At 48.0% G+C, this 25,844-nt stretch overlaps 8 protein-coding genes across 8 annotated transcripts; 5 read left to right on the forward strand and 3 right to left on the reverse strand.

Moving 5' to 3' along the window:
* Window positions 1-194: 194 nt before the first annotated feature.
* BHQ10_000377 (uncharacterized protein) lies at window positions 195-3,054 on the forward strand (the record flags this gene model as incomplete). The annotated part of the gene is made up of 6 exons (XM_040876062.1): window positions 195-248; window positions 317-450; window positions 504-601; window positions 708-1,893; window positions 1,956-2,026; window positions 2,102-3,054. The coding sequence occupies 6 exons, from the start codon at window positions 195-197 to the stop codon at window positions 3,052-3,054; spliced, it is 2,496 nt and encodes an 831-aa protein (XP_040728882.1).
* A 457-nt stretch (window positions 3,055-3,511) lies between these two features.
* On the forward strand, window positions 3,512-7,536 carry BHQ10_000378 (uncharacterized protein; the record flags this gene model as incomplete). Its single annotated transcript, XM_040876073.1, has 7 exons — window positions 3,512-4,372; window positions 4,438-4,545; window positions 5,278-5,586; window positions 5,640-5,865; window positions 5,926-5,957; window positions 6,022-6,390; window positions 6,439-7,536. The coding sequence occupies 7 exons, from the start codon at window positions 3,512-3,514 to the stop codon at window positions 7,534-7,536; spliced, it is 3,003 nt and encodes a 1,000-aa protein (XP_040728883.1).
* A 938-nt stretch (window positions 7,537-8,474) lies between these two features.
* On the reverse strand, window positions 8,475-9,831 carry BHQ10_000379 (uncharacterized protein; the record flags this gene model as incomplete). The annotated part of the gene is made up of 4 exons (XM_040876084.1): window positions 8,475-8,542; window positions 8,596-8,865; window positions 8,925-9,317; window positions 9,363-9,831. 4 exons carry the CDS (start codon window positions 9,829-9,831, stop codon window positions 8,475-8,477), a joined length of 1,200 nt encoding a protein of 399 aa, XP_040728884.1.
* Window positions 9,832-10,269: 438 nt separating this feature from the next.
* On the forward strand, window positions 10,270-11,616 carry BHQ10_000380 (uncharacterized protein; the record flags this gene model as incomplete). The annotated part of the gene is made up of 1 exon (XM_040876096.1): window positions 10,270-11,616. The coding sequence occupies one exon, from the start codon at window positions 10,270-10,272 to the stop codon at window positions 11,614-11,616; it is 1,347 nt and encodes a 448-aa protein (XP_040728885.1).
* A 279-nt stretch (window positions 11,617-11,895) lies between these two features.
* BHQ10_000381 (uncharacterized protein) lies at window positions 11,896-14,052 on the forward strand (the record flags this gene model as incomplete). Its single annotated transcript, XM_040876107.1, has 2 exons — window positions 11,896-11,946; window positions 12,025-14,052. The coding sequence occupies 2 exons, from the start codon at window positions 11,896-11,898 to the stop codon at window positions 14,050-14,052; spliced, it is 2,079 nt and encodes a 692-aa protein (XP_040728886.1).
* Window positions 14,053-14,879: 827 nt separating this feature from the next.
* On the reverse strand, window positions 14,880-20,757 carry BHQ10_000382 (uncharacterized protein; the record flags this gene model as incomplete). The annotated part of the gene is made up of 4 exons (XM_040876118.1): window positions 14,880-15,180; window positions 15,235-20,583; window positions 20,654-20,671; window positions 20,747-20,757. 4 exons carry the CDS (start codon window positions 20,755-20,757, stop codon window positions 14,880-14,882), a joined length of 5,679 nt encoding a protein of 1,892 aa, XP_040728887.1.
* Window positions 20,758-21,978: 1,221 nt separating this feature from the next.
* On the reverse strand, window positions 21,979-22,482 carry BHQ10_000383 (uncharacterized protein; the record flags this gene model as incomplete). Its single annotated transcript, XM_040876129.1, has 3 exons — window positions 21,979-22,125; window positions 22,221-22,357; window positions 22,455-22,482. 3 exons carry the CDS (start codon window positions 22,480-22,482, stop codon window positions 21,979-21,981), a joined length of 312 nt encoding a protein of 103 aa, XP_040728888.1.
* A 99-nt stretch (window positions 22,483-22,581) lies between these two features.
* Window positions 22,582-25,616, forward strand: BHQ10_000384 (uncharacterized protein; the record flags this gene model as incomplete). The annotated part of the gene is made up of 3 exons (XM_040876140.1): window positions 22,582-24,208; window positions 24,268-24,421; window positions 24,473-25,616. The coding sequence occupies 3 exons, from the start codon at window positions 22,582-22,584 to the stop codon at window positions 25,614-25,616; spliced, it is 2,925 nt and encodes a 974-aa protein (XP_040728889.1).
* Window positions 25,617-25,844: the final 228 nt, after the last annotated feature.

Below are 25,844 nucleotides of genomic sequence, written 5' to 3' on the forward strand. Positions count from 1 at the left end.
CTACTCTCCACCTTTACTCATCATCATGTTTTCCTTGCTCCTCCTCGGCGCATTTCCCCTCCTTGTACTCATCCCATTTGTCTACTTATAAAGACGCTGATACCCCCTCTTTTTGCCTTTGGTTGCTGAAGCTTTATTATAACCAATTGTATTGCTACGGCTGTCGAGCCTTACGTCGTCTGTAGATGATCGCAATGCGGAACAGTTTATTGATTTCGCTTGCTGCGGCAGCACTTGCCGAGGGCAAGGTGAGTACCTTCATCAATTGACTCTTTCCTATACTAAGACCTGAACTAACGTTTTATTCCTACACCAGGCCTACTCTCCTCCAGCTTACCCTGCTCCCTGGGCCAGTGGCGCCGGGGAATGGGCTCAAGCTCATGACAGAGCAGTCGAGTTCGTTTCGCAATTGACCTTGGCCGAGAAGATAAACCTGACGACTGGTGTTGGGTACGTTGTGATACCGTTGAGCAAAATAAAGACATGGGACTGACAATTGGTAGATGGGAGGGTGGACAATGTGTCGGTAACACTGGAAGCATTCCCCGCCTGGGATTCCGCAGCCTCTGTATGCAGGATTCACCGCTCGGCGTGAGAGACAGTATGTCGTGCCCTGTAGTCTCTTGCCTCTTACTTCTTACCGTCCAAATACAAAAAGAGAAAAAAAAAAAGGTTGAATTATATAGCTAACAGTTTTATGTTTCTAGCTGACTACAATACTGCCTTCCCTGCTGGCGTCAATGTCGCCGCTACCTGGGATCTCGATCTTGCATACCGGCGCGGTGTAGCCATGGCTGAGGAACACCGTGGCAAAGGTGTGGATGTTCAGCTTGGACCCGTTGCTGGTCCGCTAGGAAGAGCACCAGAGGGTGGCCGTAATTGGGAAGGCTTTGCACCCGACCCCGTTTTGACTGGTCAGATGATGGCAAGCACTATTGAAGGAATGCAGGATACCGGTGTGATTGCTTGTGCAAAGCACTATATCGGTAATGAGCAAGAGCACTTTCGTCAGGGCTCCCAGGAAAATTATACAGTCGCTGATGCTATCAGCTCGAACATCGACGATGTTACTTTGCACGAGTTGTACCTGTGGCCGTTTGCCGATGCGGTTAGGGCAGGTGTTGGTTCCGTCATGTGTTCTTACAATCAATTGAACAACAGTTATTCCTGCGGCAACAGCTACAGTTTGAACCACATTCTTAAGGGAGAACTCGACTTTCAAGGATTCGTCATGACCGACTGGGGTGCTCAGCATTCTGGTGTGGGCGATGCTTTGGCCGGTGCGGATATGGATATGCCTGGTGATGTGGCTTTCGACAGTGGAACTGCTTTCTGGGGTACTAACTTGACAATTGCCGTGCTCAATGGAACTGTTCCTGAATGGCGTATTGACGACATGGCCGTTCGTATCATGTCTGCATTCTATAAGGTTGGTCGTGATCGTACCCAGGTCCCCATCAACTTTGCTAGCTGGACTCTGGATACCTATGGCAATGAATACTACTACGCCGGCGAGGGCTACAAGGAAATCAACCAGCACGTTGATGTACGTGGTGACCACGCCAAAGTTGTCCGTGAAATCGGCAGTGCCAGCATTGTTCTCCTCAAGAATGTTGACGGCGCTCTTCCGTTGACTGGCTCCGAGAGGTTTGTCGCAGTTTTCGGAGAGGATGCTGGCTCCAATCCTGATGGTGTCAATGGTTGCTCTGACCGTAACTGTGATAACGGTACCTTGGCTATGGGATGGGGTAGTGGTACTGCCAACTTCCCTTACCTAGTTACTCCTGAACAAGCTATCCAAGCCGAGGTCTTGAAGAATGGCGGAATATTTACTGCTATTACCGACAGCGGCGCCACCAATACTACAGCCACGACCGTGGCTGCTCAAGCCTCGTAAGTACTGGTCGTAAGTAGAACATAGCAATGGCTCAGATTACTGACTTTGTTTTAATTAGGGCTTGCCTAGTGTTTGCCAATGCAGACTCCGGCGAGGGATACATCACCGTTGACGGAAACGTGGGAGATCGTAAGAATTTGACATTATGGCAGAACAGTGAAGCTATGATCTCGGCCGTTGCAGGTAACTGTAACAACACCATAGTAGTTCTTCATACTGTTGGACCTGTTCTCGTTGAGGACTGGGTCAACCATCCCAACATCACTGCTGTTTTGTGGGCAGGTTTGCCTGGAGAGCAGAGCGGAAACTCTTTGGTTGATGTTCTTTACGGCAGCGTCAACCCCGGAGGCAAGACTCCTTTCACTTGGGGCAAGCAACGTTCTGACTGGGGAACCGATATCATCTACGAACCCAACAACGGAGATGGTGCTCCTCAGCAGGACTTCACCGAGGGTATCTTCATTGACTACCGACACTTTGATAAATACAATATTACTCCCACTTACGAGTTTGGTTATGGTCTCAGTTACAGCACCTTCTCTTTCTCAAATCTCCAGGTGACTCCTCTCGCTGCTTCGCCTTACAAACCAGCCACAGGTCACAGCGGTCCCGCACCTGTCCTGGGCAAGGTTTTGAACGCCACGGCTTATCTTTTCCCTAACTACATCAAACGCATTGAAGCTTTCATTTACCCATGGCTTAACTCCACTGATCTGAGGACTTCCTCTGGTGATCCAAATTACGGTTGGTCTACTTCCAAATACGTGCCTGACGGTGCTCAAGACGGATCTCCGCAACCTGTCAACCCCGCTGGTGGTGCCCCTGGTGGCAACCCTGCGCTGTATGACCCTGTTGCCGAAATCAGAGTGACTGTCAAGAACACCGGAAAGGTCGCTGGTGTTGAAGTGCCTCAGCTCTATGTCTCGCTCGGTGGCCCCTCCGATGCGCCTAAGGTTCTTCGTGGCTTTGGCCGCCTTTCTCTCGGTGCTGGCGAGGAGGCTCAGTGGACTGCCACTTTGACCCGACGTGACGTTTCTAATTGGGACACTGTCAGCCAGAACTGGGTTGTCTCAAACTACACCAAGACTGTCTATGTCGGCAACTCTTCTCGCAACTTGCCGCTCCAGCAGACTTTGGCTTTGAAGATTGGGCATTAATTCAATGTTTCATATGGCGATTATTTTCCTGTATAAAATTTGATAGGCTTCGAGCCTTTTTATGAGCAAGAAAGACAGTAAAGGGTTGGAGGATCTTATGTATTGAATGCTTGCATAGCTCTCCGACATCAATAAAAAGTCTTAATTTCAAATTTCAAATTTACAGTTGAGTAAAATAAAAGAAGGAAGCGATGGCCTAGATTCTTGTAGACGATATCACATGACTAAAGCAGAGGAAATTGACAGCCGACGTCATTCCTGGATTAGTTGGCTTGACCGCGAACAATTTCATCATTCACCTTCCCACTCGGTAACCTGGACATTATACCTCTGAATTATCTCCAACAAGCTTCATGTCTTCATTCAGCATAATTTGCTAACAGTCGCTCCTGTCCATATTTGCTCTGGTGAATGAGTGGTGCTTCTTGACACTTTTTCTATATTGTTTTCTCCCATCATGGCAACATCCACAGCCTATCCACGCAGTGGCTCTCCGTCACAACTCAAACGAACCAACACGAATACAAGGACACATCCTCCCGTGACCGTCTTAGCTGTATACCCTCTCACCTTACTTCTCGGATCGATATATTCAGTCATCTCCCCCACGGCGCGCTCGTCGCAAAACTTTGGGTCCGCCGCTCCCTTAACACCCACCATAGCAACGGACATCAACCTCCCAGCCGAACACCGTCCGAACCCTGTCAACTATTTCGCACGCAAAAATAATATATTCAACCTGTATTTTGTCAAGATTGGATGGGTGTGGATTACACTCGCATTCTTGGCCTTGCTCCTGACGCGACCGTACTACACCAAAGCGCCGGGAAACTTGCGCGGGAAAAGATCGGTTCAGGGACTATTTCGGTATGCGATTGCCACGTTTGCCTGGATTCTGACGACACAGTGGTTTTTTGGTCCTGCGATTATCGATCGCACGTTTGTGATTACAGGCGGGAAATGTGAGCGATTACCAGCCGTGACGCCGGATGATACCTGGGAAGAGTTCAAGGTTGCTCTTACGGGGGCAGCTTGTAAAGCTTCCGGGGGGCTGTGGAGGGGCGGACATGATGTGAGCGGTCATGTCTTTATGCTGGTACTAGGAAGTGCATTTTTGGCTTTGGAGGCGCTAGGGACGTCGCCATCTCACACACCAGAGACTAGTCAAGTTCATGATAAAGATGATTTGGATGGAGAACATACAGCTGCAAGCGATCCTGTTACGAAATATTCTACCAAGTTCGTCTGGATTGTAATTGGGTTGAGCTGGTGGATGCTCTTCATGACTGCGATATGGTTCCATACATGGTTGGAGAAGGTGATTCTCCCTTGCATCTTTACTCTTTTCCTGTCAAATTTGGCTAATCGTGGTTATTCTTCTAGCTATCCGGCCTACTGATATCCCTCTCCGTTGTGTACATCACATACTTTCTACCTCGAAGCCTCACCCAATGGGCTGATATAATCGGTATCCCTGGCTATGAGCCGGCCGTGCGTATTAAATAAGCAGTTGCAAGTGATAGTATAGCATTTGTCTCCAGCGGTTTCTCTTTGTTTGGCTGCATATTGATCTAATGGTGTGTATTTTATAGCTGGATGTACATACCTCCTAGCCTGTAAGTAATCGATTGCGAACTTGGGCATTTAATAGTAATAGACTATGGATAATCGATTCAAAGAAATGTTCAAAAAGTCTCTTTGCCGAGTATCATACGTATAGATCGGAGCTTAATCGTAAAATACCTCAGATACGTATTATTACGTTCCGTTCAAACCGCTCGGATTTAATGTAGGCTTTCTCCTTGTTAAATCCACCTTAAGAGCAGACAAGATCATGACATTCTCATTGTGTCAATTTCTCCAATTACCTCACATTAATTGCAGGTCTGTTGCTTTCATGATTGTCTCGCTTTCGAGATCACCTCCTCTGATTATTCATATTGATTTTGATACAGACCACGACGGCGGTGTTGCACTTTAGACAACATCAATGGATTCTCTGGGCTATAATGAAACGCCTGAGTCAGGGACTGGCATCAAGAGGAGGAACCGGAAACCAGTCTCCTGTACGCCTTGCAGACAACGAAAGTAAGTTTGTATCTGGTCAGCGTATTAAGGGATAGGGCAAAGTAGCTCACCATCGACAGACTTCGATGTGACCAGGCATTGCCGGTTTGCAACAGTTGTGTCCGCCGAGGCGACATGATGTCGTGCTCTTATCAGCACCGTCGAGCGGGACTTCAGAGACACTGGCCGTCATCGCATAGCAACTCTAGCAGTGTGCAAAGCCGTATGGATCGGCTGGAACAATTGATTGTGACGATGATGAGTGGGAAAGAAGCTTCAGCTGCAGATGCATCGAATGATAGGGTTGTTGCGTACCGAAATGGTCAAGTTCCGCGACATGAAGCTTCGAAAGAGGAGCTTTCGAGACCCATTGACTTCGTGAAGAGTCGGATGTTACGTATTGACGCTGACTATGGGAATTCTTACACTGTTGGAGAGGCTCACTGGGCTGCTCTACTGAACGAGGTAAATATAACACGTTTCCCCGATTCTCGCACTATGCTAAAAAGGTCTGATAGATTCACGAGGTACGATGTTACCTTCAAACACAACAGAAACAATATGAGGACCAGTCACAAAAGATCTCTCGGCTGTTGAAGAAGGCACCGGACGATCCAGGTCCGACTCTACTTTTTGGGACCTCACAGTTATTGGGTCGTGGTGAAATACTCGCACACATTCCGTCCCGATATACATGTGACATGTTTGTGGAACGATACTTTAAGACCTTGGATCCTGCAATTCGTAAGTAGAAGCTCTGAAAAACATTGAAGATGTCACTTGAAGCGGTCTGACATTCAGCAGATATCATTCACCCGCCTACCTTTCAAAAACAGGTGTGTACAGTTCTCGGAATTTGCTGGCATTTTCGGATCGATAATAAACCTAACATCTAGACAGTATGAGGAACACTGGGAAGACCCTGGTCGAACACCTCTTGTATGGATCGGCCTACTATTCGCCATGATGCGCATCGCCGCAATCTCGTGGAATCGTGATGGCGATGAACCATTAGAGTTTCAAGGGAAGTCACAGGATCTGAGTAGATCCTACAGGACACGAGTAGCAGACTGCATATTACTTGCTGACTACACGAAGCCACACGAGTTTTTGATTGAAACATTGGTTCTTCACCTATTCGGAGAATATTCAAGCGTTAAAGATGCCAATTCTAGTGCTTGGGTTCTCCTCGCTACCATCATCCGCCTGGCGATGCGAATGGGATATCATCGGGATCCGGATCGCCTACCGTCTCTGAGTCCATTTCAGGTAGGTTGTATAGTCTTGCTAAAAAAACATTACCGCTAAGTCTAGTAGGCAGAAATGCGACGCCGCGTGTGGACATTTATCTGGCAGGCGGACATCTTCTTTTCATTTCAAAATGGATTTCCTTCCATGGTCAGGATCGAGCCCCCAGAAAATATTCTACCACGAAATATCTACGACGAAAGTTTTGGACCTCATTGTGTCGAGTTACCTGCCTCATTCCCACCTTCAGAACCAACTCAAATCTCATATCTAATTTGCAAAGCTCGGTTAGCTCTGGGTTTGGCTCGTGCTTTGAAAGAACTCAATCGTGAAGATACACCCCCTTCATACGAAAAGGTATTAGAGATCGATCGCAGCATCCGAGAAACATACGCTGCAGCACCCGAATACTTCCAACTACGATCTATGGCCGAGCAGCAGCATGATCAAGTGTGCTTGATTTACGCTCGATTTGCGCTTGCAAGCATACACCACAGGGCGATATGTGTGGTCCACAGTCGTTTCCTAGAGGCTGCTCGAATGGAGCCCCTGTTCGTTAACTCACGGCGCACCTGTCTTGAATCTGCCATGGCATTGCTGAGTCTGCAGGCAATACAACATCAAGAGGTCGGAGCTGACGGACAGACGAGAAAGTTAACAAAATACGTAAATTCTCTCGTTACTCACGACTTTCTACTCGCGGCCACAGTTCTTTGCACGGAGCTTTCTATCGATCACGGTAGGGATCCGTTCCCCTTTCCCGTCACCGGTCCTACACGAGCCGAGATGATTGAGTCGTTGGACCGGAGTGCGGATATATGGAGCCAGATGCGTGACGAAAGTATTGAAGCTTACAAAGCCAGTGATGTGCTTGGTATGCTACTGAAGAAATTGCGACATCCAAACGAGAACATGCAGGACGCTCAGCCACGCAATTACCCAGCACCTACTTCTATGTCACTAGAGGCTGGGCCCGTGCCGAATTCGACACAGAAGGATCTAGGCGCTGCTGTAAATACTGGTACGTTGGGACTTCCCTCACCTCAGCGATATGGGTCAAGGGATATATTTCCCACCGGATACGGGTATACTGTGCCGATGAATGTTTCCAGCGCACGGCATCCTAGTCACCAAGATCCTGTAAGACTCCCCAGCTATCTTTGCTAAAGAAAGACTTAATTGACCAATTTCTGTCGTAGACTACAACGTGGGGACAGCTCACTGCACCGATAGACTTTTCCGATCCTGTATCAGCATTATGGGCCCTGGACCTGAGCCGAAGGGGGTTATAGTAAATAGTAGTTCCGCGACTGTATTTATACTTGAAATTTGATATGATATACTGTGTTCTGAGTGTTCTTCACTTGTCCGAGACGATGAACATTCTTTGTAGTATCTCTTAGTCGAGTAGAAAGATGCTGAGTCTTCCACACCTGTTTCAATGTTTCAAATGTAGGATGATATTGATAATACGTACATTACATACCATACGTGCGAACCCTAAACTCCGAGAAGTGGGGTGTTTGAGGAGCAGACGGCGATAGCGGAAACTCGCAAAGTCCATTTCTGGCTTGTACTATTTGTTGTATTGGTAATTATTCCTATCTTATATATTACTACTACTCCATGCACAAACGCAAATAGAACCATACTGGTTACGCCTGGGACCAGTGGCTTGATTGCTCGTCTGTGGGGTTTATACATGGGAGCCAGATCTACCAACCTGCTGTGGTGTGTGCAATCAAACAGTGTGTTATCATGAATAGTTGTTGATATTGAGAAACAGGGGTCAGATGTATGGCCAGTTCAATTTCAAATACATCTACATCATTACTCAAGCAATGGGCAAGTCTTATTTTCTGGTGATCACCTCTACTGCCCTTAGTCTGGTTCTTTCCACTATTCTAGTTACTCGAAAATTCGCGGAACGAAAGAAGAGCAAGACAACGGGTGATGATTCTATCTAGCCGGATCTGAATTGATGAAAAGTCCGGTCCAATACTCATAGAATCATAAGACAGCATGTCGGTTGCCGCGTGGGGGATGGTTGTTCTAGATGTCCACGCTAGAAAAACGAAGAAATTACTTTCAAATTGCCTCAAATCCTAACTCATAGTATTGTTTTCGGCTCCGGTCCAAGGTATCCAGTCCGAAAAGCTACCATCACTCAGTACTAGAGTTGCAGTGAAAGTGGAATCCATTCAAAAAAGTATAAGGGATACTCACCACCAGGAATCAAAGCCGAAGAATACATCACTCTCGTAATAGGCCGTAGATCATCTGCTAACAAATCACTATCACCCCGTAGCGATAACGCCATGTAGGGTTCCCAAGACTCTATGATAGAATCCGAATAAGTCCTGAGATCAATGGATCGTTCACGTTCTCCTGATTTACCATAGTGGCAGCCGATGCCTAGACTGGTGCCGAATTCGCGGAAAGCGAGGCGGTATTTGATGTTGCGCGCTAGATAGCGGTCTATTTCGAAAAGTTCATCTATTGACCCTTTAGCAGTGGTTCGCCATAAAATGGAGCAAAAGGAGGAGAATGAATACATATTTGCTGAAAGCATCTTTCAGCCAACTTTGAAGCCCATTTCTCCTTATCCGAAAACCAATGACATGTCCATAGAGTCATGCCCAAATCTAATGTATCAGAAGAAACAAAATGCTCGCCCTTCCGTTCCATGACACGCTTATAATCCGTAATCTCTTCATCCAGTACTCTAGGCTTGTCACTGCCCACATTACTACCCTCACCACCACCAACCATTGCCATGGCTGATGCTTGCAACAGTCGGTATACGACATAGCCATCGATAGGATCAAGATTTCCTTCTGAGGGAACAAGTGGTGTTGCTAAGTCTATACTCATTTTCCACACCATGCGTGGCCGAGTAGAGGTTCTATTGACAAAGAATCGTGGATGAATTGCTTGCGCTAGAGCGACTGCTTGTCTGTTAAAGAGTGGATCTCCCGTTGCTAGCGACATACGATTGAGCGCAAACATCCATAGGGTCAGATAATGATGGTATTGCCCATCTCCGTCAACGCCGGTTTCATCTAGTTTGCCGATACGTAGACCTCCTCCTAAAGGGTTTTCGTCCGTGGCGCCGGGTAAGCGTGTCTTTCCATCTCGAGTGCGACCGAGTACATCATGCACAGAGCCGACTAGCCGACGAGCGAGAATCAAATACTTGTCTGCGGTGTTGATGCCAGGTGCGGAACCAGATCCCGAAACTGATGCCGAACCTGCAGCAGCAGCTATTTTGGCATGTTCCTGATGCAGAGTCAAGAAATTCACAACTCCAAAGGCATCGGTCCAGAGATACCGACCGCGATGACCTCCAGAGTTGGTTGGTGGTGTCCATTGTTCTGGGTCTTTGATATTGGAAAAGCTGCCATACAGCGATTCCATCGATTTCTCAAACTGGTTGAGTCGTGATGTTGACAATGCTTCCATGCTGTATAGCCTACGAATGAATCTTGAAGTCAACGCTATTGTTGTAAACTCAATATCGATAGATATGCAAGTTGCTGTTCGCTTCACGGCCGGAACTATCGCGGCCCTCAGCATTCGGTCGTTAGGCAAGCATACCCTAGTTGAGCCTATTGAGCAGTAACAAAACATACAACTCAACGAGGCGGATGTTTACTTTCCTTGTTGAAGTCATAATGATTTTTCTTCCATGGCATTTGAGTGGTGGCAGTTTGTGGCTCTTGACGGATGGATGATCTCATGGTCAGCCGTGAATGGTCGGATTTGAAGAGGCAGAGGCAAACCATACGGAAATGCCAGCTAGAAGTTAACTTAGGGAGGAGAAGTGTAGGACAGAATTTATATCTTTTCACCTTTTAACCACTTGAATTGCAACGATCGCACGTATTGTTCATCGGCAAAATGCCAGGACAATTGACTCAACTCGTGCAGGCAGCGGCCAAGCCGTTACCAGATATCAGAGATCCATTGTTTGGCCAAATGTTTGACACATTCCGCAACTATAAAGTCGTTCTTCTAGGCGATGGTAGTCATGGTACGTCCGAGTTCTACAGTGCTCGAGCAGAAATTACAAAACACTTGGTTGACTTTCATGGCTTCAACATGATTGCGCTGGAGGCCGATTGGCCCGATGCCGAAGCCATCGACCGCTACGTACGTCTCCGGCCTGGACCTAAAGGACGTATAGGAGGTAGAAGCAAGATTGAGCCTTTCAAGCGATTTCCGACATGGATGTGGAGAAACCGAGAAATGCAGGATCTTGTTGAATGGATGCGTGATAGGAACGCCAAGGTTCGACCCGAGGAAAGAGCTGGGTTCTATGGTTTAGATCTCTATAGTATGGGGGAATCGATCAAATCAGTCGTTGATTATCTCGATCGCGTTGATCCAGAGCTTGGCAAGAACGCCCGTAAACGATATGGCTGTCTGAATCCTTGGGTTGACGATCCGGCTTCCTATGGACTCGCAGCATTGCAAGGAATGGAGAACTGCGAGAGCAAAGTTGTCCAGATACTTAAGGACCTCCTCCAGAAGCGACTGGAGTATAGCGCATCTGCACATGACGGGGAGGCCTTACATAGTGCTGAGCAGAACGCTCATGTGGTACACGACGCAGAAAAGTACTACAAAGCCATGTACTATAGCTCGGCGAGCTCGTGGACACTACGTGACACGCACATGTTTGATACCCTGGACCGAATGTTCCAGTTCAAGCCTCCAGGCAGCAAGGCCATAGTCTGGGCGCATAACTCGCATGTTGGAGATGCTCGCTTCACCAGTATGGGCCAACGACGCAAAGAGATCAATATTGGCCAACTCTGCCGAGAAAGATATGGTCGCGACAATGTGGCAATTATCGGATGTGGAACACACACGGGGACGGTTGCGGCAGCACACGAATGGGATGAGGATATGGAAGTAATGCGCGTCAATCCATCACGAACAGACAGTTGGGAATACGTTGCACACAGCACTGGTATTCCAAACTTCCTACTCGACCTGCGTCCAGATTTCGCGAGCTCACAGCTTCGAGAGGCCTTTGCTCAGGAGCCACCAAAGTTGGAGCGTTTCATCGGCGTCATTTACCGGCCAGACACGGAGCGGGTCTCACATTATTCGCAGGCGTATCTACACAACCAGCTGGATGCGTATGTCTGGTTTGATCGAAGCTCGGCTGTGAACCCGCTTGAAAGAGTACAGCCCCGGACAGCTCTGGGTAAGGAAGAGACGTATCCATTTGGACTGTAGAGGAAAGAAGAAATAGCGAATAATGAAATTGATTCGATGAGGTAGAAATAAAGTGACAGCTGGAGTTAAGCCGTAAGCAGACTAGCGCGCTTTCTATTTGTTTTGGTCGGAGCAGCCCAGCAACGTCACCGCTTCCTCCTCGTCACGCTTCCCCTCGATATTTGTGCTCGTTATCCACTTCAACCACTATTGCTTGTATTTGTGTGGGAAAACGAATTCGATAAACGCCCAGAAATTAGACGATTTTGACGCCCGAACAATACAATCACTCGAGCCAAAATGGCACCGCGTCGCTCAGCTCGCCTGAGAGGCAACACCCCGGTCACAGAGGTAATTCAATTCAACCCACCAGTTCTTGAACATTCTTGAGCTTATGCACTTCGAATACTGATTATCTACTTCGTACAGGACCAGTTTCCCGCTGTGCCCACCACCACTCCCGCAAAACTCGCGCCTGTGGTTGAAAACAACGCGACACAAACCAAAGACAATGCCGCCAAAACAATCACCACCCCAAAGAGCCAGCCTTCGGTGAAAAAATCCATACTGTCGCCTATTGAGAAACCATCTATGAAAACACCTTCAACGATTGGTAGTGCGCGCCCACCTCGTGAAGAAATGCACCCTAGCAAAGCACAGAAGAGCACAACTAAAAAGCTTGACTCTGGCCTTATCCTTGGGTTTCAGCCGGTTCAACGCGACTCAAGCGGAAACGTCATCAAAGAAACCTTGACTTCCAACACACCCTCGAAAGTCCTGTCATCCCCTCCCAGCAACCTGGGTACTCCTTCCAAGTTCGGCTTTAAATTTTCAAGCGACGATGCCGAACTCAGCGAAGATGCTAGAAAGTTGATGGAGAGCGTTCGCGAGGATGTAGCTAGAATTAAGGCACAGATGATACTCGATCGAGGCGAACAAAAGCGCAAGGCAGAAGCTGGGGAGCAGACACTCGAGGGAAGGAGAATTGCCAAGCCCAAAGGCAAGGCAGGACGCTACAGCGATGCTCACATGGCAGAGTTCAAGAAGATGGACTCTATTGCTGGGCATCCTTCCGCTTTCCGAGCAGAGTCAGCTCGCTTCACTCCTGTCACCAAATCATTGAAACGAAAGAACTCGAAGGCATCGCTTGACGAGCCAGAGACCCAACCATCACCTTCAAAGTCTCCTCTCATTGAAGCCAAACGTGTGAAACGCACCGAAATCAAGACGACTACCACTACTCGTCAGCTAGGAAACATTGGTACCCCATGCAAAATGGCTATTCCCCAACCGTCCAGATCGACATTCCGTAGCAGCTCTTTGATGACTCCTACGAGATCCTCGGCTGCCCGTTTTGCATCGGCACGGCCTATGAAGACTTCTATGATTCCTTCTCTGGCTGATTCTTTAGTGTCTCGTCAGGCTCTACCCCAAACTCCAAAAACCGAGTTCAACCCTAGACTCAAAAAATCGCTACCAAGTCTCGGAAATTTAAAGTCAATCTTGAGGCGTCGTCAGCCACTGTTTTCAGATGACCCTGCAAAGATAGCTGCAGGAACGCACATTACAGCTCCGAATTTCAATCCTGACATCAACTTGAAGGATCTCCCAACAGCAAACTTCAGTGGTATCGAACAGACACCATCTCCTAAGAAGCGTGTGGAATTCACATCAAGCACAAAGTCTCGCCGTGAGTCAGTTCTTGCTACACCGACTGCAATTGAGTTTCCACCTGAAGCTATCGCTGCCTCCACGTCCGATATTGTGTATCCGGTTCTTCCAGAAACAATGACACCCGAAAAGGAAGTCATCGACACGCCCACCATCCGACGTGTTCGTGAATCAATTCCTGCTGCTCCTTATAGTCCTCTTTCGACAATTCCTGCTATACCTCATGGTATTCCGAATAAAGAGCGTAAGCATGACAGCAAGAAAGAACAGGCTGTCAATTTCTCCTCGCCAGCCCTCAAAACAGCTTTCTCGGTCCCTTCCGCAGCCAGTCCTTTCCCTCAAATGCCGACAGTGCCACATGGAATCTCGAACGAAAAGCGCTCACGTGAGGAGCATGGCAAGAAGCTAGAGGCTAAATCGACTCCAATTTTGAAGACGACGTCGTCACCTTTGAAGGCAAAGAGTCCATCCGCTAGTTTACTCGCAATGCCTCATGGTATCAAAAACAAGAAACGCCAGCGTGCAGACATGAGCGATGATGAGGACACCGAGAACATTCCACCTACTGCAAACTCTGTTGCTGAACGCAATGCCAAACGTTTGAAAGTCAGCCCAATGAAGTTGAATCCAGTCAGTCCCAGCCCTATCAAGAACCGCTCCATCATTACTCCTGGGCGCATGACAGGCAACAAGGGCCGAGTTAGCACTCCGGGCACTGCATCGAAGAAAGGCGTTCTTAGCTTGAGCCGCTTGAATATGCTGTCTAAGCCAAAGTTGCGTTCTTAGAAGATCCGGTAGAAGGATTTTGGTTGTGTTCTATCCTCCATCATTGCTTATCACAAATCACGACCCATCATGACTCAATAGGCGTTCTGCATGCAGTCAAGAGACCCGGCGTTACTGGGTAATTCAAAGAAAGACTGTGACTTTTTTCTATGGAAGGCGTTTACCTGAAAGGCGGCGATTCTGATATGACTTTTCTTCTTTTTTTTTTTGTATAATATGAACTTCTCTTTCAGACTGGCTACATTTTCGATTTTTCATGTAATTTTGTTTTTACGACATACGAAAAGGGGATGAGAGGGGACGACAGCATCTATCGAAGGTTGTATTTTCCATGTGTTTGCGTGTGAGTGAGTACAAATCATGACATGGTGTTGTGCTATGCTTGTTTCCTTCTCTTTTAAATAGTTTGCGTAGGTAGAAGTATTCGGTTCTGGGATGATAACAATTATGAGTTTCTATGTACTTTTATCAGTAAAAGGGGCCTTCGGAGTGATCGAAGCTCAGGTGCGATTACCTAGCTAGGTGATTAACGGTCCAAAACAGTCCCTTCGGCCCGTCTGCGTTTCTCACTGCATGAGAAAAGACAGTGGCTTATTAGGACGAATGAATTGTGATAATGACTAAAAATACATGAATGCCCTCCCATCTTCAAGAAGATGGGAAAGAAACCAAAAATTTGACCACCCAATGCCAAACCTAATATCAGCAACTCAGAAAAACTCCTCATCGAAACCTCTCCCCAAAGGAGAATCGCATCAAAAACTCCATGCAAAAGCCCAGATATCTTCTCTAAATACGTCTTGATTTTTTCAATTACCGTCTTCCTATCATCCTTTCATGGTCGCCAAGAAAGAATCTAGATTATACTCCTCCTGATACTGGCGATCATCCCACAACTCGCCCAAATCATCTAACCATCCCTTCTTGCCCTTCTCTTTGACTTCGCCATCTATATCAACCATGTCTGCCTCGTTGCCAGCGGCGCTTTCGGGAACCGGTTTTTCTGCTCCTTCTGCTGTTTCGCCGAGATTGAAGAGGTCGAGAAGTTGGTCAGTGTCCATTGTGTTGAGGCCCGCGTTTTGTTGGTTGACCACCGTTGATGCTACGTCGATTTTGAAACGTTGTAGACTTGAAAAGTGTTAGCATGTTATATCTATGAATAGATGTAAAAGGGTGGCTTACCTCAAAATCTTCTCCTCCAAAGTACCCCTCGTGATCAAACGGTAGACATTGACAACCTTCTTCTGGCCGATACGATGCGCGCGGTCCATGGCTTGAATATCCTTCTGAGGGTTCCAGTCATGCTCGACGAAAATGACTGTGTCGGCACCAGTAAGGTTGAGACCCAATCCACCAACACTCGTGGTGAGTAGCAACACATCGTAGCTAGGATCGGTGTTGAATTGATTGACGATATTCTGACGTTTCGTGGCTTCGACGCTTCCATCCAATCGTAGATACTGAACAGAAGGAAGCATCTTCTTCAACACATCTTCTTGGACGATATCAAGCATCTCTTTCATCTGGCAGAAGACAAGTGCACGGTGAGGACTGACGTAGCTTGCCCCCGTGTCTAATTCGCCCTCTGTGTTAGGATCAACGCCAATGCCACAGTCAACCAACAAATCGCGGAGAGCTGTCAGTTTGGGTGCGTGAGAGATATCTCGAATATGCGAATTCTTTGTGCTTAGATATTTCTGCACATCGTCATATTGTTTATGGCCCTCTTTGATGACCAAGGCCGGAGAATTGCAGAGACGGCGCATGTACTGAAGAGCTTGGAAGATATGTTCTTTAGCTGATTTTTCCGTACTACCCATCTTATTTTGGAGATCCTTTTGCTCTTTCTTCGAAAAGTCCTCAAACAACTTCCGTTGCAGATCACTTGGGTCGCAATAGTAGTTCTGCAGAATCTTGGGTGGCAAGTCGTTCAGGACTTCCTCCTTCAAACGACGTAACAGGAATGGAAGTACCTGCTTGTGAAGAGCTTCAATTGCCAAAGCACCGGCCTCTTGTTCCTTTGATGATGACTTGCTGAAGCGGCTTGCGGCAATAGGCTTGGCGAATCGATCTAAGAAGACTTTTTCTGTACCCAAAAATCCAGGCATCAAGAAGTCGAACAATGACCAGAGTTCCAAGACGTTGTTCTGAATAGGCGTGCCAGATAGAATCAGACGATGGTTGCTAATGAGTTGCTTCACAGCGAGAGTAATCTTTGCTTTGGGGTTCTTGATAAGATGGCCCTCGTCCAGGACGCAATAGTTCCAGTTGATAGGTGTGAAGATCTGAGTGTCGTTTCTGCAGATGTCATACGATGTAATGACAATATCGGCCTTTTCCAACTCGCCACGAAGCTGCGAGCGTTGAGATGGAGGGCCGACGTAAGCCACACAATTGAGGAAAGGAGCGTATTGTTTAATCTCTTGTTGCCAATGGCCTGATAAAGTAGGTGGACAGACAATCAACGAAGGAAGCTTGCGGAGCTCGGGCTTTTGCGTACGAGCATATTCTTCTGCCCGCATGTGGTGGTCACTCGCGACAATGCATAGAGTTTGCAGCGTTTTCCCAAGACCCATATCATCACACAAAATGCCGTGCAAGTGGTAACGGTTGAGGAAGGCTAGCCAGTTGACACCCTCTTGTTGGTATGAACGCAATTCTGCTTTGATCGCAACGGGAATCTCAAAAGGCTCGATCTTTCGGGGATCTAGCATCTGTGACATAAACTTCCTTTCACGGTCACGACCTTGTAAAAGCTCTTCTGACAGACCTGGTGGGTCTGGAATGCCTGCTTCCAGAGGAACAAGTTTGACCAACGTTGCGAAAGAAGTTGTGGAAAGCAGCCGGACGTCGTTGTCGGAGTCGCTCATACGCCCAAGCACGGGTACTATGAGGAAAATGACGTACGGTAGGATTCCTTCTTCCATGACGTGGATGAGATGATAGATGCATTCAACAGCACCTTGACGATGATGCACATCCAATGCATTGTTGACGGTAGGCAACACATTCTCGACTAACATAGTCATGCCCTCTACGGTGATGACGCTGCAAATTGTCGCGAAACATTTGGCAGCTGCGTATCGAATAACAGAAAGCTCGCATTGCAGTGACTTTGCTATGACTGGCATGAGTTTGATGACCCATGAGTGCAGGCCAGGGTGGAATTTCGGCAAAAGCGCTCTGAGTGTTGAGAGCCCATCGACAGCTTCCTGACCGAGTTCGTTATCGGGTTCCCGAATGTTAGCTGGTAGGTCGCCCTCAAGTGCTTCCCGAAGTGGCCGTTCAATTAGAGCAGCAAGGTTGGGTATCTTTTCTAGCAGTTCACTGCCGAATTTTGTGGCTAACTGCTCAAGTGCTTCCTTGGCTCCTCGTCGCATGATTCTAGCCGCCCGAGCTTCACGCTCAAACTTGGCTGCGTCGACATGATCTCTGCGGTCTTCCTCTTTCCTGAGCGAGAGGATGAATTTCTCAAGATGAACGTTATGGTGGAATTCCGGTGTTTCCGATGTATCAACACAACAATATTTGACTAGGTTACCAATGACCTTGTCAACCGGGCCCCTCTTGGTAGCTGTCGTGTAGTAATTGATAAGATTGACGATTGCCAAAGCCGACCGCTGTTGTAGTTCGCTATTTTCCTCATTCTTGATGCTATCCATCATTCCTTTGATTATATGGCTCGGCTTCTTTGGTATGTCTTGTAGTGCAACCAAGGCCCCAGCCGTCGCGGCGCGAATGCGCAGATCTCTCTGATCCTTGATGTACTTTGCCTCCTCAATTGAAGTCTCAGCACTTGATCTTGTATCGTTCAAGACCTGGAGTGCGGTAACACGCTGAGCTGGCGTCAAACTCTTCTTCAAACGTTCAAAATCTGGACCAACAACCTTTTCGGCATCATTGATGGAAAATGCGTTTGGTCCGGCTTCAGGATCGCCTTGGACGACGACGGCTAATGTTGGCAGCCTTCCAGAAGGCACATGCGCGTGGTCTCTGAAAGCGTTGAGCAGAGAATGACATTGTGCCCGGGTGATTTGTAGGTAAGAAACTATATCACTGTACCAGCCAGGGCGATCAGTCTCGATAATAGGACGTAAGTTCTCGCACAGCAATGAAGTATAATTCCCGGTTGCACCTGCCCGTTTAGCGTACTCTTCAATGATCATTGCAGCCGCTAGTTGTGAAGAAGACCCAGATAAGGTAAGTCCACTAACAATAGACTCCCACAGCGAAGGCAAATCTTTTGAGTCCCACATGAACAAAAATTGGCCCAAGGCCTGAGCGGCAAAAATCTTAGATCGTACCATAGTATCCAACCCGACCAAGTCAATATCGCCTGATAACATATGTCCATCGACGTTATGCGCAGAGGGAGGCGGGACCTCCTTCTTCTCAGACTTTCGGCGCCGAATTTTACCTGACTCTGGTGCGTTCACTGGGCTAGACTTTCTGCCCGGCGTTTGAGGATGAGAGAATGCATACGCTACACCAGAAGGCTTGATGAATAAGGAGGCATTCATCGGGATGGGGTAACGAGGGACACCAAATGGACCCATGGCTAGTGTGATTAGAGGCTGAACGGACGAGCTCAACGTCTCAGCGGTAAAGAGATTGCGAGCATCCAAGGCCTTTATCAAATCATACCAAACTTCGAGTGAGAGCTTTAGTACACCCTCGTTCCGTTCAACTAGCAGGTTTTGGAAGATCAAGCGCATAGCTTTACCGTCAACCCAAGCGTTTGAATCTTGGTCCTCAAGACGTAGGAATGTGGTGAGTGCCCGGAGAGCGGCCAGTCGGACGCTAGTGATTGTATGCCGCAAGAAGGGATATAGGCGTGGCACAAGATTCGCGAAGGACGCTTCAGGGTCGTCGGCAGCATTGGCCTTCATGGCGTCTAAGACCTCTGGGAACGTGCACAGTTTGGCTAGCAGGTCCATGACGGATCCAGTACTGGCACTTAGATCGTCTTGCAAGTTCGACAGACAGTCCCATACGATATTTATCAGAGCACTCAAGGAGCCTTGACGAGAGGCGACGAGCTCTTCAGCGATAGGTATCAGGGTGGCGGCACTAACGGCTCGTACATCGTCATCGAAATCTGCCAGCCCTTTCATAACTGCCTCTAGAACACCGTCCATCATTTTTGCGTCTTTGATCAAAAGCTCCTTTCGGACAGCTACCAAATACCTCAATCCAATCATACCACCATGGCAGACTTCCCAGATAGGCCTCTCAAGTCCGAGTTCCCTCAGCATGATGATACGATGAAGAATTCGATATACTTGGATAACAGACTTTGATGGCAAATGTGAAAGAACGGCACCTAAAGTCTGGCCAACTGTTTCTCGAATGGGAGCAACAACGTTATCAGAGATGTAATCACCGAAGCGGTCGAGCATAAACACGCAGAGTAAACGGCATGCCAAATCATCAAGCCACTGCCGGTTCAACAAGTCGTTCTCTTTCCTGGATTTGCCCAGAAGACGGCCAGCGCCAGACCCTTGGACTCGAATCACTTCTCGCAGGCCCATTGCAGCTCCGTGTCGAATCTCCCAATTTGGGTCGAAGAGGTCTACCTCGAGAAATTCGCACATGCGTTCATAAGGCCACTCCTTGCCTTGCTCCTCAGCTTCGGTTTGTATGAGCGGTTTCTCTGGAACGATTGGTCCTTTGAACTCCGAGACGATTTTGCTATCATCGTCGGCACTTGATCGGTCGAGAGAGAAATAATCCGGCTTCTTTTCGTTTTCTTCTTCTCCAATTTCTGACTTTATCGGATATGGAGTTGCTACAGACGGCGTCGGCATACTGTCTGACGGCTTTCGAGAAGAAAGGTCGACGACTCTGACTTTGTTGGCTCCAAGCTTGGCATTTTGTTTGTTCTTGCGCTTCAGCTGGTTCAATTGACGTTTGCTCAACCCTGATTCCTCTCCATTCTGCGGCTCGTTGGACGATCCGTTGATTACACTATTCTGTCGAGATGGAACCGGAACAGGCTTCTCGATTTTGGCAGTCGACGTAAAATCGGCCTCGTCGACTAAGTCGTCTTCAAGGTACTCTCCAGCCAGGCCAAGACGTGCCGTCAAAGTTTTCTTCTGATGTTGCAACCTTGCGGCTGGATCCATGCCACCGATAGTATACTCATATTCTTTGCCTGCACTGCCGAGTAGTTTCCTACCGAATTTCAGAATAGACCCAACGTCGAGTGTTTCCAAACGCAGCAAGTCTTCCGCGAGAGGTATTGAGTCCTCGGATTTGACTTCTGTTTTGATTTCCACATCGTCATCATCACCATCTGGTTTCTTGATTGTCAAGCCGTCATCTTCATTTGGATCGTAAAGCTCAGCATTGGCCGCTACAAGACCTATAGCTTTGGCAGCAGCTGTGCGGGTGTCCCATGACTTGGATCTGAGATACGGGACAATGCGGCCTAGTAAATTAAACAACTCATCTGGGTGTTGCTTTTGCACATCAGCCAGTTGCTGGGCTGCAGTATTTCGAATCAACTGAGTGCTGCCAGTCTCCAGAAGCCTGTACGTAATATCATTGGTCAGCCTGTATTAAGCATTTGAGGGAAAGGGAAAGGGAAAGAAAGGCTCACGTGACAAGCCGGTCAAGCCTAGTACGAGAAAGGTTAGCGGATCGCCCAAGTCCCAATGTAGAATAGCGGAGTATGGTGTCAGATAGAACTCACCTGGAAGCCATGGCGATGTCAACGCTGCTTGGTGCAACGTCAGAACTCCAGACCCGAGTGTCTCAGAGATAAGTCGCAGCTCAGCTCAATGCACACAGACTCTTGCTGTCTCCATAGAAAGCACAAGAAGATCAAGGGGTGGTGAAGTAGCCAGATGGTGGGATCTCATTGGACGGGAGAGCCCAGCCTGAGAAGAATCGCACTAAAATCTGCTATGACTAACTGATCGCTTTATTGGATGAGAGCCACCACCGCGCACAATTTTTGAGTGTCGACTTCTGAAGTTGCAACAGAGATTCTTCATCAAAAAGAAAGATATAATCAGATAAATATATCAAAAGGAGAGACTAGAGAAAAGAAATAATAAAAAAGTGAGGTTGCTGGGGGGAGACGCGAAAAGCAGTCTGGGGACACCAAATAGGGAAGAGCGCCGCAGAGATGCGTGGCCAGCAGGAAGGGACGTGTGGACGGGTACATCTTGTCGAGGTTGCGCCGGGCTGTTTATGCTGTTTATATCATCGATCCGTTCGCTGAGCCCGGCGCGTTTGCTGGGCACCGCGGTTAGCGCTAAGCCCAAACGGGGCTTAGCGCTCCCCCTCGCGCCGCATAGCTTTTTCTTTCGGTCACGTGAGTATCCGGTCAGCTCCTACGTTAGATTCGACTCTCTAAGTCTTGTAAGTAGGTAAAATAGATGGTCAGTACACATTTATATTAGGCTGCTGGCTGTATTCCGGACTCGTATGGGTACTACTGAAGAACTGGTTTACTATTACTGGTCTCTTTCCATTGCCACAATATGTGCAACTGCTGCCTTGAACTGGATTGATGACAAGCGATTCCGTCAAATCAATAATAGAGATATTGCGTAAGAAGTCTGCCAGGTACTTGAAGTCCGCTATCTGACCAGAAAGGCTGATTGTGGTAGTAAATGTCTCTCCATAGTTGCATAGTTGCCATACGCGGCACAACGTCATTGCACCTTCCTTATACGTACAATCCACTAAGAATGTAGCAGACTAGAGTATCGTTTCAAGCAATATGCCCAGATTCACCTCGTGCAGACAATGCACGCGTCAGACAGTCAGTATTGAATGAACTGAATGAATTTGAAGATCAGAATCAAGTATATTGCGATTGCGAGTTTATCCTGTACAAAATGGCCATTTCGCTAAGACCATCATAAAAACACACATAGTGACAGTTGCTTTCTTCGCCACACAAGTCGTACGATTCTATTCCAATCCCAGAACCTTGGCCGACTGGCTCTCCTTGCCCAGTAATCCCAGACCTCGAATATCTTCCGCTTTCGGTGCGTTTTCTCGGGGGAAGGTGGCTTCGGCTTTGCGATAGGCTGCTTGGAGTCGCTTTGCTCGAACGATCTAATGCCAGATTAGTTTCAGTGTCTTGAAAAATAGCAGCGAAAATGCCCATGGTCGAATGGCCATCATGTCCAACGCTTTGTGAGCGGGCGTACCTCTTTGCTGTGGTGCAGGCACTCGTTGTAATCTTCCAGAGCGAAGAGACATTTCTTCTTTCCCTCGACACCTTCCGACCCGTTTACGACGTAGCATCCGAGGAGTTCTTGCCAGAAGGCGAAGCAGCGCGAGGGGCCTGTGTCGGGTTAGATTAGCTCATCATAGCCACCAGTCAGAGGGATGGGTCAATTGAGCTGCGGTAACGCAAGACAGCAATTCTGATCAGGACTTACCGCCGTTGAGACCGAAACCAGAAGCCATGGTTGAGGGTGAGTGTGATATGATAGAGCAATGAGGGCTTGTGATAGAATCGAATGAGTGGAGGTTTGAGTCTGAGTTGACGCTCCGCCTGGAACGGCAATGTGGATCGGTTTGAGCATATTCTATTGGTCAGCAGTGCTCAACGTGGATTCCGCCGCAACATACACCACGACAACCACCGAGCTCATTGCAGGACCCAGGACAGCCGTTCTACACGGTGGACTGCAATCCAGAATGACGAATCTCGACAGCTTGTCAGATGTTCAGGCTATTCTTCTTGCCTGTGAGCTGTGCGCTGCCAGTAACGTAGCTGCATTGCCTCACCTGCAACAACATTTCCCTACGTCACTAACTGCAGTACGCCTATTCCGCATCTTGCTGTCCTTTTTACCAGAGACTACACCTCCGCAGCAATACACGACAGTGTTGGATGAGATCGACCGAGGGACATCTCTTACGCCAAATACCGGGGATATTGATATAACGAATGTTAAGAACATTGAAGAGTCGGTCGCGTGGAAGCGTGTCCGGCGGTTGAGACTGCTTCCTCTCAAATACCCACAGGCCAACAAGACGACTGAAACCACAGATCCTTTGACGGAATTTCTCATCCATCGAGCTCATAGAATCGACGCCGAAACCGGCTTACAGACCTATATCCTCGAGTTGATACTACCGTTCTATGAACGCTCAGAATCATTGCGACAATGGCTCGTCTCGAAGATTCTGCCGCTTTTGCGGTCGAATTACGAATACTATCCGGACAAGGAAGATACAATCTCACTTTCTGTACTCGAGTCGATGGACCAAACCACGGGAATCAATGTGCTGTTGTCTATGACGGGGAATACTGCATCCGCGACAGATCTAACGCGAAACCTGAGAGGGTTGGTAGGCCCGTGGATGTGCGGAGCTGGGCAAACTAAGAGGCGGAGATTGAATCATGATCTCGAGACGAACAATGCGACTGACGAGGCAACTACGGCCAATTGGGACGATGTCAATGACTGGCTGCTGTCACGAAGCTTGGTGGAATTTGATAGTGTTGCCAGTGCGCTTGATAATTGGGACGGGCCGGAAGATGTCGATTTGGGTGGATATATGGATGTGGATTTCTCAGAGTCTGAACGACTACGAAAATCTTATGGGCAAGCAGGTCTTGCTATAATATATGCGTCCGATCCTGCGAGGGGCTCGCTTGAGAGGTTATATCAGATTACAACGAAGATAGCAAGACTGCTGCAAATCGACACTGCCACGGATATGAACTTAGATGACCCTTCATTGAGCGCGCTTGATTTGACTCTCACTGCTATCTCGACTGCATCCAAGGCATCGTTGTTACAAAACGGACTTCTCAGGGGCGACAACGCTTTAACTGCTCCATCTCGACATTCGATAAGTTTCTTGCAGGCAATTCTAATATCTGCGCGCATTCTGCGCGACTATGGGTATATTACTTCGTGTCGATCAGCGGCATCTGTGTGTCTACATGGCAATGCAGAGACGCAATCCTGGGAAGTTAATGCAGTTTTGGATATGATTGTCAAGCAGCCAAAGCCAGGACAAGAATGGAAGAAGATCCGCGAGCAGATTCTCTGGCTGCGGGACTGGAGAGGCTCATTAAATACATCTGAAAAGGCAAACGAATGCCATGGTCTTTTCTGGAGGGTGTCTAGAGTCAGAGTTGAAATAGAAATTCTCAAAGCCATGGTGACCACTGGCGGTATGTACTTGTCCCTCATTTTCCTTCTTCCGTTCTAACGCGAAACTAACGCGAAGCAGAATATCGATTGGCAACGGACATTTATACACAGTCAAGCTCTCCTCTAGATTCGACACAAGTTGAGACTGCTGTGGTGGACACGATCATATCGTTTTACGATACTGCTAGCAATGGGAACAAGACTAGAGGCAAGATGAAAAAAGCTGTTGAGATGTAAGTCACTCACTTACGTTTTTAGAGGCATACTAACACAAACCATGACAGTCTCAACGCCTTCCAGCCTCGATTCACAAATTCTAAGCGATTCAAAGAATTGACAGCTCTCATTGCCGCGACCCATGCTCTTTCCTTTTACTCATTGACCCTACAACATGGAGTTCCATTCCAACCGGTCAGCATCAGGGTCCATGAAGATCCTCTAGCATTGATTGAGAAAGTGCTCGATCAAAATCCTAAAAGCTATACAAAGTTGGACGATTTAATATCCATCGGAAGAAACTTTGTCACCGCCGGCCTCTTACCCAATCTTTCGGAAGACACAGAGCAAAGCTCTTTAGTCATAGCCGAACGAAGAATAATCTCCATGGCAGTCTCATCAGCCCTTGCATCTGACGACTTTGGCACCGCCTACTCCTACATCCTAACTCGACTAACCCCTTCCTCACTCCTCCCATCCTCCACCTCAGATACGATAACGACTACCTCCCCTGTCGAAGAAGACATCTCCTGGCGCGCCGCCTACAACGCTGGCCGCTACCGCTCCCCAACGACTTCCACGGAAGCCGATTTAACCTCTCAAATCAACAACCTCTCCCAACGCATGGAACTCCTCTCCTTGGCCCTCATCCTCGCCCCGTCCGCAGACCCCCTACCAGAGGTTCTAGGCGCCTGGCGCCGCTGCGACGAAGAAATGAGCATCCTCCGCAACCGCGAATTTCAAGAAGCCGAAGAATGGGACCAACGCGGCGATCTTCAGTCCGCCGGTGCTAGTGCTGGTGGTCCTGCAACGGTACCAGGCGGCTTTGGCCCGACCGATCGCGAACTAGACGCCTACGAAAACGCGCAACGACAACAACGCAAGAGTCGCGCTTCCTACTATGACGGTGCCAATAACAGAGCGAGGGATGGCGCAGAAGCGCCCATGGGATTATTCGATGTTGCGCGCGGAGCGGCCAGGGCGTTTAGCAAGAATCTTACGCCGTTGCAGCAGTTGCAGCAGCAGCAACAACGACAACAAAGACAGCAATTAGCCACTGAAGAAGTGGAAGGAGAGGAAGGAGAGTTGAGTAGGTCGACAGAATCCCTTGAACGAGTTCGCAAACGTGATGTCGTCTCGAATATGGTTACGGGCGGCTTGGCGAGTGGGATTGGATGGGTGTTGGGTGCTCAACCTGTCAATAATCGATAGCCCCTATAACTATAGCATGAATATGAATGAGATGTATAATGGTGTCATGAATGTGTATTGATATTTGTTTTGAGAAAGAATTTAACAAATCAACCACTAAAAAAATAATTCAAACACCAAAACGAGAACGCCCAAATATGAGAAGAGAAAAGAACAGAACGACATTCCGAAAGAACGTGTTTGGCTCGTACATCAATAACAACAACAGACATGAACTGCAAGTATAGT

Source organism: Talaromyces amestolkiae (genome assembly GCF_001896365.1).
Source record: "Talaromyces amestolkiae strain CIB chromosome Unknown scaffold1.1, whole genome shotgun sequence".
Classification (NCBI taxonomy): Eukaryota; Fungi; Ascomycota; class Eurotiomycetes; order Eurotiales; family Trichocomaceae; genus Talaromyces; species Talaromyces amestolkiae.